Source organism: Mytilus edulis, chromosome 7 (genome assembly GCF_963676685.1).
Source record: "Mytilus edulis chromosome 7, xbMytEdul2.2, whole genome shotgun sequence".
In the NCBI taxonomy this organism is placed as follows: domain Eukaryota; kingdom Metazoa; phylum Mollusca; class Bivalvia; order Mytilida; family Mytilidae; genus Mytilus; species Mytilus edulis.
This window is the reverse complement of record NC_092350.1, coordinates 73282112-73295133: the sequence shown is the minus strand read 5'-3', so window position 1 is coordinate 73295133 and position 13022 is coordinate 73282112. Positions and strand designations below refer to the sequence as shown.

Here is a 13022-nt window from a genome sequence, read left to right as displayed (position 1 = left end):
TATTGCTATTTAAACCTGTCACTTGTATGACAGTCGCATAAAATTTCATAATATTTTACACTTTGTATAATTTACAAAGAACACTAAATATAACACGTTATTAAAATGATAAAAAACGACAGTACCTAGAATCTATACTTCAAGACCATCATGCAATATTTGTGAAGTTGATACTGAATATTTATAAACAACGTCTTGGTATCTTCCGATAAAGTTTTTAGGAAAAAGGAAATGACATTCTTTGACATAATCCTGGTCCACAAAACGATCAAAAGTAAAATCACATATATTATTTCATCGCACGTCGGTAATTCCAACGAGAATCACGGTTGTACAACACATCTAAAGATTATAATTTCTCAATACTATATCTGTTCTATACTGAAATGAGCAGTATATGTAGATATCACGTGCATGTCGTCTTTCATCTGGAAAGTAACTTACCTTATATATAAAACGTCAAAGAAGTAACTGGTACACAATATCATATCATTATTTTATGTTTGTAATTAAACAAAGGTTAACATCAAGAAATAATGGAGAGAAAAAATATCCTTTATATATTAAAAATTTAGTTCTTATATTGCAAAAGGTTTTAAAACACGAGTTTAGATAATTTGTATTTCACATATGAATGCACCTGTCATTGATTTCCAACAGTCATGCCATTGATATTGGTCTGACCTTCTCATGCACAAATATTCTGCTGTGTCTTGTCTTGATGAATCTGGTTGTGATGCATACCAGTTGAAATATGATATTACAGAACCATCATCATATCGCCATGTTGGCTCTGACAGGAGATGGGTTCCCTGGAAGAATATCCACTGAGAAATGTCAAACTGGTCTGAAAAAGATTCGCACACATATGATAATAAATTTAACATATTAAGATTAATTACTTTACCGATAAACATATTATAAACACCTGTCTTTGTTGGCAAACAGTATGTAGCTCTTTACATGTCTTTTTGTGTATATAAGTCGACTGGTTGCTGTACAATTAAAATGTACACATATTGATAAAAAAAAAACATCCAAAAAAACGAAAGCTGAAAATTTAGCTCAAATAACCCCGCCAAAATCTTTGTTAAACTTGTGTTTTCAAGATAGATAAGCAGTTCCGGCTCCACTTATGCTCATTAAAAATGCAATAAGGGGTAACATTCGATATCTGTGTTTGACAATTGAAACGTATCCGTGGTTAACTATAATACAGATTTAAAAACCGTTCTACAAAATCCCAATCGTGTCTTTTAATTATTTTAGCGTTTTCGAGAAGTTTTCAAATTCAAGAATATATAAAACTCGCGGAAAGTATAGATAAACGACAGGAAATAACCACGTAGGCGTTAGAACATCAGTGATAATTTATGTTGTACGAGAAAAAAACTTGCCAATTGATTTATTTTAATTAATGAAAAAAATCATTGAACGTCTGGTTAGCAGACCAATCCTCAATTATAAATTAAAAGCAGTTACTCAAATATAGCTTCTCTTATACTGTGTATGTAATTTGACCAAGTTATTATACCTGAATTTATTAAAATCACACAGTGCCCTATCGACTTATGCAGCATCTTTACTCAGACAAAATACGATTAGTAGAACCCTTACGGAGCACCTGATATCACCCGTATTTTTCTATTCGGTACGTATTGATCAGTCGTCAGTTTTCTATGTATAGTAGTGCCCTGTCTTTCATTTGTGGTAATTTTTTTGTTACGGCAGTTTTTCATCGATCTAGGAGGTGTTTGTTTTTTGTCTACTTCAAATTTGAATTTTCCACCTCTTTTTAGACAATGCATAGGAAAATACAAAGCATTATCCTTCTCGGTGAACGGGGAACAGGTTTGTCTATACATAAGATCCTTTATGGTTTTATCAGCACTTTACATTTGTCCCCAAGCATCACTCAATTAAGAGACATTTGTGAAATTAGCAATTGGTACCGTTAATGTTATGATGTGAAATACATTTGTGCAAATAAAACAACTGATGTCAATATGCGGTGCGCGATCATATTTGTATGATTTCTATTGTTTGCAACCCAATGTATTTTCCTTATTAAAAAATGCTATAGTTTTTGTGTCTGCATTATAAACATATAGCATAAAAATGTTAAAAATTCAACAGACGAAATAGGCGATGCAATATGGTGATTGCAAATGAAATATTAATGATTATTTGAATCAATTATAACATATATTTACCTTGACCAAAACTGCATATGCGATATTTAAGAAAACATACAAACCTAGAAATATGACAATGTGTTGTTGTTTTTCGTCTGAATCAATTTTCATGAGTTCTCCACCTTCTGATTTACATATTTGGCTGTAATCATCGTACCTCAAGGTAGTATCATATACATGGACTTTATAGCAACTGTTGAATGCTTTACTAAATACATAACCAGTAACATCCGGGCATCTTTCTACGAAATTAGGAAAATGTCAATCATAAGAGATAAGCATGCATTCCTTTAGAAAATTTGTAATTCGTTCAACATTTAAATTCGTGGTTCCAGAAAAATTAATATCCAACGAATATTAATGAATCAACAGTATATAAAGTTTTATGTTATGCCTACCGCTTTAACATTTAAAGACATTCACATACATTGTTTGTCGTTTCGCTAAAGATATACCTATTTAAACATATTAGGGTTAAATGCGGATTGATTTTTTTTCATATATATATATATACAATTACACCAATCAATATTTTAGAGTGAAATATATGTGTTATAAATCATATACACATACTAAAATATTAAAACAACAAAAATGCTGCTATTACTGTTAAAATTGTAACAATATATTCAGTAAAATCAGGACAAGAAACTTGGGCCGTAATTAATAAGCATAGTTCCAGAAAAAAATAGTTGTACTTCTTTTCGTCAAATCATTTAATTGAGGTTTTCAAGATCAGACTCTTTATATTAAGGGTACTTTTTCAGAATCCATACTACCCCCGAGTGTAAAAATAGTGTCTATAAGAATATTGAATAACGAGTAATCGTTATCATTGATCATGTTGATGGGTCAACCCATTATGATTTTGAATAAAATGAAAAAAATACGAAGTGTGCATTGAAAACAAACTTCCTAGACCACGGCCTATAGAAAAAGGCAAACATACTCACAACATTAAACATGGTAAATAAAACATAAGCAGTGTACATGATTGCCCTAGGCAACTTCCAAAACGTAATTTGACAACGAACCAGTAATATTCTTTAAATTACTCCTACATTTTGTCTAGCATCCCAATCAAGTCACTTAGTTTCCAAATCATGTGCAGCCATTTTATTTTGTTTAACATCTTAGTAACGTGTTATAGTGTTCGTTTATTTTTCTTTATTAATGTTACTTTTATCGTTTGGTCTGTTTGTGGTAATATCCAATTTACGTGGCTTTGTACTTATGCACCCCGTCATTGTGTTGTTTGTATTATCTTTCAAGTTGCTGGTGTGCTTTGTCCGTGTGACTTTTTGTGTATCATTGATACATATGACGTGGCTCTGTACTTAAACATCCCGCCATTGTGTTATTGTTCTATTATAATGTTTGTATTCTTGTCTTTAATATTCGCTTGTTGTAGTCTTTATCTATATGCCCGTTTGTGTTTCTTTGACATATAATGACGTGGCTCTTTTTTAGAAGGAGGACACAACTTCTAATTTACATTCTTCAGAGGATATACATTGTACCTAAAATAACTATAGACTATATTCTTTTCATATTTGGAACGACTAAATTATTTTATATTTCTACCTGTGTGAAGGTGACATTCAGTAGTCAAACGCGCGATTCAACGTCAGAGTTTTTGTTAATCTAAACCATTCAGTCCCAGTACTTAAAATGTTTCTATCCTTTATGAGAGGATTTAACAAACATAAACAAAATACAAAAATTAGAAAGCGATGAATGAAGTTGTTAAATTTGATATGTTCTTTTGTGCTTCTTTGTTAAATATTTGTTTGTTTTTATTGTGATTATGATTATAACACAATGTTCACTGCTGTAACCACAATTTTGACTTTTTAACCGATTATGTCTGTTTGTTTTGTTCACGCATCGTTGTCAATAAAATGAAATTTAATGCAACTGTCATACGAGTGAGTGAATGAAAAAGGCAATATTTGTATTCAAACGGCTTTAATACAAATGTAGTGGTGCAAAAATCGAATGCTTCAATGTTGGACCATTCGATGGTGTTCTTTGTCTTTAAGGCACATTATTCCGATCATACCTTGGTTTATTTACCCACTTTTTCACATTGAACTCAATGGACGCCTTATGACAAATCGCAGTAAGTTAACATTTCTTTTAGTTACAAAAAAGGGAAGTTCAATATTTGTTCTTGCACGACTGTTTTTCTTCAGAATCCAATAGAGATTAATACTCATTGATTGAATATCACTTTATAAAAATATGCAATTTAAAACTTAACAAGAAATGAGTTTCTTTGCATAACAACTTCTTCTGGCCGTTCATATTTGAAGAGCCAACTAGATACATTAGATTTTAAGATCATCATGATAATTTATGCTACATGAATATTAAAGTGATAACAGTTTTCAGAATCTTATGTTATTGTTTAAAGATGTTAAATTTAGATATTCCCATTTATTTTTGCCTCTTACGTCTTTTTATGTTGTTATAATAAGCTCTTTTTAAAGAAAAATTCTAAAATATTTTGGGAGAACAATTAGATGCAGTTGTGTTTATCTGCCACTTCACAGCATATATATCGAAAGTTACAAAAATGTTCAACAACATAATTTTGGAAAATAACACAAAAAGAGTGTAAATAGAAGTAAGTTTTTCGTACTAAGCTTACCACCAAGCACAAGAAAATAACTCCATCCAACATTGGTATATCCTAGTGAGGTAGGTTTGACTGTGTAACCAATGGTAACCCCAATACATTCCTTTGATCCTTTGTGGTAGAAAATAGACATGCATTCATCCAAAATACCGCACTGCAACGTACATTTAATCAAACTTTGATTTCTCAACGCTATTGTATTTGCATCTATTAACCAATTTTGTAAATACAACTGCTGTGTGGCAATGTAAGAAACAATATCAGCATATAGTAGGGGAGATATTAAAACCAACAAAACTGATATAATTCCTTCAACTTTCATTCTACCAGACAGTCAGGTATGTTTATTTTTGTTCATTGGCTAACAGGTGATGCTTATATAAGTCTACAAAACTTTTGATTTACAGAATTTTAGAATCCCTCGAAAAACAACACACTCAACACATGTTATTAGTTTTTCAATAACAATCTAGAGATGAATGTTAGTTTTCGTGTTAAAATTTATGTCCTTCACTCAATCATATCCATTTGATTTGAGATCGCAAATTTTCCAAAATTTACGAATGTCTTAATAAAACCACAGAACTTAATACATAATTTAGGTCTACTTGGTGTTTAAGAGTCCGCTTACGTTTTTATCTCTCGCCTCGATATTTAACACTCAATATGTCTAGTGCTCGTTACACAGCTGCACAGACATTTATAACTTAACTCCTAATGAATTATTCATCAAAGCTCCCCATTATTCTTTCAATAATTCAATACTTTATTTTCAATAATGGCATCTTAGACTTGTGTTTTAAAAAACAAACTATAATCTTTGTTTTAAAGAATATTCAGTAGTTTCTACTGTTAGAATTGTGTTTTGTTGTCAAGGCTTATAAGCAAATAATTAAAATAATTAAATAACAAACATTTAGTTTTGTTAAACTGTTCCTATGAGGGTGATGATAAAAGATGAAAAGTTTAAAAAAAAAACTGTAATAAGGTTTGTTGAACTCAAGACAATAATCCAATAGTCATAAAATAAGAAGACTATAATAGTCATAAAATAAGAAGACTATAATAGTCATAAAATAAGAAGACTATGTCTATTAAAACACTATTTGACAAAGTGGTTTCTTCGTTTGTGCAGTTTCGTCTGTATGTTGGCTTTTTTATTCTATTATATTACTAGTCTTGTAATAAAATTGAATAAGGTAAGAAGCAGCATATGTTGATTTGTGTTAGCCTTCTAACAAAATAAAGTAACAACGGGTCATGAATTTTACTTTTGAGTGAAAAGGGACAAATATCGGCCCTCATACAAACTGTATATTAAAGAGAGAAAAAAATGGTGGAACAAACATGCGCATTTATAAAAATGCGGTCAGTAATAATGTACACAAAACATTGCATAGAAAAAATAAAGAAGAAACTGGTCATAAGATAGGGGTATTTCAGTTACTCCGCGATTAAGCAGGTCATGATACTTTTAAGATGATTCTGATTTAAAATTTACAATTTGGAAATATCTAAAAACAATAGCTTAAACTCTCTAAAAGACTAATCATTTTTAAGATTTGTTTTCAGATGATGTTAAGACCAAATGACCCTTTAAGACTAAAATTCAGTTTCAGTGTACGATTTGAAGCTTTTCCTATCCCTTGAACAGATGAGTTTTAATTAACAATTAAATAGAACAACAAAACAACTAATTCATGTCCAGTGCACATTGTAACAACAAATGCGATATGCAAAATGCTAAAACGATATCGTGTCAACATCGTTGACATTGTAAGAACTGTTATATACTGTATTCATCGTTTATATCAATAACATCGCGATGTATACAATGTAGCAACTATATCGTGTTTAAATCGTTTACATCGTGATGTAACAATGTTAACACGATATTGTGTCAACATAGTTAACATTATAAGAACTCGTATATGCTGTTTATATCGTTGACATCGTTAATATCGCGATGTTGACGATGTGAACGGTGTAAACATAAAGTATCGGTATACAATATAAACAGGGTATTGAAACAATATTGTCAATGTCTTCGATGTAAACGATGTAAACTGAAAGGTATTATCTTATTGTTTACAGTGTGAACGATGTAGAAATAAATAAAATAAAGAAAGAAATGATCTTTATTTCAATAGAAACACAATGTTGACTCGCTATTGTCAACATCGCGATGTCTACGATGTAAACACAAAGGTATAGACTTGTTATGCAATATAAACACGATGTTGACTCGTTATTGTCAACATAGCAATGTCTACAATGTAACTAGGTAAACACAAGCTATAGATACGATACAGTGTAAACACAATAATGACACGATACAGAAGACATACATCACATATCTGCATGCAGCATTTGAAGAGTTAACACTTGTATCGATTATTCTATAAAACATTCTCGACAATCTTTTCATCACTTACTAAAATCATCGTCGAATAAAGTAGAAAATGCAAACTAAAAGGAAAAAGGGAAATTTTGCTTCATTAAGAAAAGGCTGTTAATACATGTAATATATCATTAGCTTGTGGTTTATGCTTCATTTCAAAATTACCTTATTTTTCAATGTTGTTACAAATGTTTTACATTTCATTCCGTATTACTTTTATAGTAGTTTACTTTGCATGTCCTTTGTTTGATTTAACGTTAACTTATTGTTATCGTAAATATACGTGAACTATTTGCAACTATATCATTGTCGTTTGGGTTAAAAAAAAAAAAAAAAAAAACAATCACCAATCACTTTTTATGCTTGCTGTTGATTTTTATTTATAAAAATCGATAAAATACCATTTATGTAAGATTGCATGTCTACCTCCCGACTTTTAACATCATCATTATCAACTCGATCATTATCATTTCATCAACATTAATGAAAAAAATGTTTACTCATAATACGTTCTGCTTGTCTTAAAATGGCATAATATTTAACGCTTAAAATGTATTTTTTGTTTTATTAAGTTCAATATCGGTTTACTAGTGATATGTTTAGGTCATTATTGCAACATCAGGGTGACTCTTTTGACCATTAACAACCATTGAGTGTTAATTTCAATATCTATGTATGCATACTTTTGATTTTGTATAACAAATGTATTTTCAAATTGAAGGTTAAATGCATATATATTACTAGAGTGAAATGTTCCGACTTATTCTGTAATTCGATTGGTAACCTTGGGAAATGTAAGAGCACAACTACCATGTGAACAAAGACGAGGCTCACATTTGTAGAATGTTTATAATCAAGAAAATCCATTATAATCACTTGCTATTAGGGAATAATACCGAATTATATTAAAAAAAAATTATTAACATAATTTAAAATCTCTACAACTGTCAAAGAGATGACACAAAACGCATGTTTCTAATGACATAAGGTGCAGAAAGAGACCAAAACATGAAAACTGTATGTTGACCAATGAACCATGAAAATGAAGTCAAGATCGGATGATAATTGTAAGACAGACCTATACACCTTCAAATCATTCTATACATAACATACATAGGACTTATTGCTTAAAGTTTAAGAAAAAAATAACATTGATCAATGAATCGTTCAAATGAGGTCAAGGTCAAATAAATCCTCTCAGACTGGCATGCACATCGTTAAATATTTCCATACACATAAAGGTGACCTATTGCATAGAGTATTAGAAAAACAGTCCGAAACACCAAAATTAAACTTTAACCACTAGACCATGAATATTTGGTCAAGGTCAGATGACACCTGACAGTTCGACACATACACCTTACAATCATCCCATACTCCAAATATAGTAGACCTATTGGTTATAATATCTAATATATGGAATTGATCACGAAAAGTTGCAAGTTACGCACGTACCAAGTATAGTTATTATATTACTCATTATTAGAAGAATTAAGAAGTTGTCAATGAACCATACAATTGAGGTCAAGGACAATGAACACAATCCGTCAGACGGAAACTTCATAACATAAGGCATATATATACAAAGTAGGCATTCTACCTTCTGAAATATAAAGCTTTTAAGTAGTACGTTTAACGCCGTCGTTTTCCCCCAAAGTCGCCACTGCCTTATCAATATTTCTTTGTCTTATTTTTCTTCGACAGAAGTCGCAGGCTTGACAAAAACTGTAATAACGTCAGTGTAATAAATACTAGTGTTTATTCAAATTAAAGAAAAAAAAATTGCTCTCTGGTTATTATTTGCAACCAGTAACTGATTGGTACTTCTATTATAATACAAAGACAGGGGTTCAAAAAGACCTTCACTGGATGTAAGTATTTCTTTGTAGTATTGTCCATTAGAAGATATGACTATTACATTGGTAGATAACCTCCCTACCACGTATACTTTACCATCGTTGTCTACAGAGATCCCAAACGGTCTTTTTAGAACACTTTCCTTCTCAAATGTCCATTGCACGGTGCCATGTAAATCAAAACATATAACGGAGTTGGTTTTGTTATGTGTGTGGTATATTTTGTCATCAAATGTAGCAATGTAACACATTGTAGGAAATTCCTGTTGGACTATAACGCTGTTTGAGTTGTCGTTAGGATTAAACCTCTGTATTCCGTCTTTATCTACCGAGCAGATGAATTGGTGGTCCATTACTGCTAAACCGTGATAATGTGAATCATCATATATTTCTTTCTTAATTTGTTTGTTCTGTAGTTCTATAATGGTAATGCACCTTCCCATAGTACCTGATGTTACAGCTAGTGTGTTGTCTTCATTGATGTATGCTATATCGAATGCCCTATATTTTGTTACCACTTCAAAATCTATTGATCCGTCAATGTTAAATACTCTGACAAGATTGTTTAAGGTCTCCGTAAATGCAAATCTACCATCGGGTAACATGCAACAACCCCATTTGCAGAATCCCGTATTATCTAAAGTGATATCTAACTTTAGATTGGTATGTTCAACTGACCTTGATTACCTGTGCTGAAGCACCATTTGTGCTTGTTTGTAATCCATCTTTGTGAAGACAATATCACATGGTTTTGTCTCAATTAAAAACTCCTCTAAACTTTGAGTCTCGGTGATGAAACTTGATGGCGGTATTATTGATACGACAGATTCATGAGATTTGTTTCTTTAAAATCTGCAGTTTCGGACATGGATTACATATGTTCATGGATTGTACTTTGTTTGAAACTTCTTTTTTCTAACTCCTTCGTAGGTATAAATGTCTTGAGATCTGTCTTTTGATTTTCGCAATGTTCTTCAGGCATTCAACTATTTCATTGACTTTTTCCAGCAATAAAATCAGAAAATAATACAAATATATTGATGTTTTGTTTTTTTACTTTATTTTATGATTTTTTATTTTGATTACCGAATATTTTGATTTGATTATTTTTAGTATCATTATTACTTATATATACACATAATTTACATATCGGAAATATGGTCTCTGCTGTATTGATAAAAAATCCGGGGAAAAACGAATCTGAACATTAGAATTCACTGAAAATGGTGTAACTAACGGGTTCTGTACAGGAAAAACTTGAGTCCAACATATTTTTTAGATTGCAGTCTAATAATGTTTTACGAAATACAATTGAGAATGGTCATGTGGAATGTGCCAAAGAGACAACAACCCGACCAAAAAGACAACAACCCGATTAAAGAGACAACAACCTGACCAAAGAGCTGAAAGATTTTTTCACAAAGATAAGGAATGACACTAGTAAATCCTTTCAAGTAAGGGATGTACCTCCTTCATGGTTAGCTCTTAGTGCATGACTGGAATAACACATTTGTTTAGTTTGATTGTTTATGTTAGTCTCAAGCATGACTGAACAGATACAGCCCAGCCCTCCCACGCGTTTTCAAAGGTTTAAATAATTAAGACCAAACTCTACGTGTTTCTTTTTAATGTGCATTATGTTATTTATCGACACTCAAAGGTTTTTTTGAAGACTAAAAAAAATATTCATTAGCCACGATTCATTTAGTTTTGTTATCTTGATGAAAATTCCTGTAAAGGTTCAGAGTAGTTCATTCGAGATAACGATATATTTTCTAATGTAGATTACAAAATAACACCATTTAAAAGCATTAAATAGCACGAAAAAGTCAACAGATTTCAATTTTGTGACCACTAATCAAGATGACATTTAACTAGTTTAAATTCAGCCAGGATTGTCGCCCCTCCATTGGAAACCTGAATTTCTTATTTCAACAGAAGAAAATCTATAAATATGTTTATTATAATATAACTACCTCTATTGGTTAATATACTTATTTCTTATGCAGCAGAAATCCGGCAATCTTATTGGTTAATTACCCCGGTGTAAATAACATCCCACCCTTGTTAACCCCAGGATAAATACAATTTTGCGAAACAATTTAAACAAATATAATTTTTCCTAAATGTAAACAACAACAAAAAAATGTTTTAACAAAAATTTGAGGTCAAAAATTGAAAGAAAAAATATTTAAAATTTCCCACCGAATATTCAAAACAACAACAAAATTTCTGAATTTCCCATAATATAAAGAAAACAAATATTTGACAATGGGCAGCAACATCGACGTTGAAAAAATCTTCATCAGAAATTTATTATCTTGCTGTAATTGGGGTGTACGAAATTTTACACCCTTGTTTAAAATTCATACACCCATTCGGCTGCACCTCAGGGTGTATGAATTTTCAAGAACGGTGTGAAACTCTGTGCACCCCTGATTACACCAAGATAACAAATTATATACAATTACATAGCATACGTACTAAATATATATAAGGAGTATATAATGTGTCAAGTGTTACTTTGTTTTTAAACCAAATACGCCTTTCTATCAATTCATAACATAGATTGATATATGTTCTTTTAATATGTCCATTACAAAAGCACATCCTCTTACTAGATGTCGTCAATTTAATCAATTTTCCACTAAACAGCATAGGTACATTTATAGAAAACAAGTTGATTTTGAGTCACGATTGTCGCCCTTTCATTTCAGCTTTAAAACACTCATAACAATAATCGAAATATAATATCTTATGTGGTGATCAAAATAAATATTATTTCATACCATGCATACTAATTCACACTGTTAAATTTGTAATATAAGAAGTAAACATTTTCATTTCTTCCTACCATGTAACAGGAAGATAAACAAGAGGTAAATATTTATCTGTTATGACGATTCTCATGTGTTTAAAATCATCTAGTGGTAATGGCGGGAGTTTTTAAAATGATTTTATAAGGTTTATTATTATCGTAAGTTTCATTTCAGGTGCGAAGCAGAATATGACGTTTGCAGTGCCGAACGATAATCTAAATGTTGAATTCATGTGTGTTTTTTAACATCCGCGACTTATAGATTAATTGCATGTTTGTTTTTTAGTTTCTGTTGTTTTCCTCTTATAGTTGATGTGTCTCCCTCGGATTAAGTTTGCTACCCGGATTTGTTTTCCCTCGATCGATTTGTGAATTTCAAACATCGGTATACTACTGTTGCTTATATCTATGCTGTCTTTATTATTTCAAATATCGAGCAAGCTCACATGATCTGTGGCGAAAGCCTAACGGTGACCTATAGGTGTTGCTGTTCACAGTAATTTATTGAAAATTGTCTCATTGACAGTAAAAATATCTACTAGTATGCATGTTTATCTAATTCTGTGTGTCTCAGGCAGTCTACATTGAATTGTCGATTCGGGACAACAATGAAATTAGCAGTTACTGTATCAATGTTACTGCACCAGATTCACATATATTTTTGATACAAAAATATTTGGCAATTGACGTTTTATAGTGATGTCCAGGGCCATCATATTTGAACCTTTTCAAACGTTTTAGATCTAGAAAAAGACAAAAGATCGCCGCAATTTCAAGAAGAGAAACACACTTGAATCAAAAAAGAATACAGCAATTCAAAATCATAGCAATTTTTTGCAACATTAAATGGAGTTATATGAAACTAATAACATAATAAAATTAATATCATTGAATAAAATTGAGAAAGGAAATGGTGAATATGTCAAAGCGACAACCACCCGACCATAGAGCAAACAACAGCCGAAGGCAACCAATGGGTCTTCAATGTAGCGAGAATTCCCGCATGTCTATGTCATATAATACCCGATGAATATATTTTTAGGTACCAGGATGAGCTTTAAAATCTTACTTCAATGTATTCTGTTCAGCCTGATTTGTATTGTCTTCTGTG

General features: G+C 31.3%; 1 protein-coding gene across 2 annotated transcripts; it reads right to left on the bottom strand.

The window, feature by feature from the left end:
* Positions 1-544: 544 nt before the first annotated feature.
* Positions 545-11960, bottom strand: LOC139483631 (layilin-like). Of its 2 annotated transcripts, XM_071267618.1 has the most exons (4): positions 11883-11960; positions 4849-4947; positions 2258-2437; positions 545-847 (listed from the first exon to the last, which is right to left on the bottom strand). In XM_071267618.1, exons 1-4 carry the CDS (start codon positions 11887-11889, stop codon positions 609-611), a joined length of 525 nt encoding a protein of 174 aa, XP_071123719.1. In that variant the 5' UTR covers positions 11890-11960; the 3' UTR covers positions 545-608. The 2 variants fall into 2 exon arrangements, with proteins under 2 accessions (XP_071123719.1, XP_071123718.1); XM_071267617.1 differs by lacking the exon at positions 11883-11960 and having other exon boundaries at positions 4849-5067.
* Between the last annotated feature and the right edge of the window lie 1062 nt (positions 11961-13022).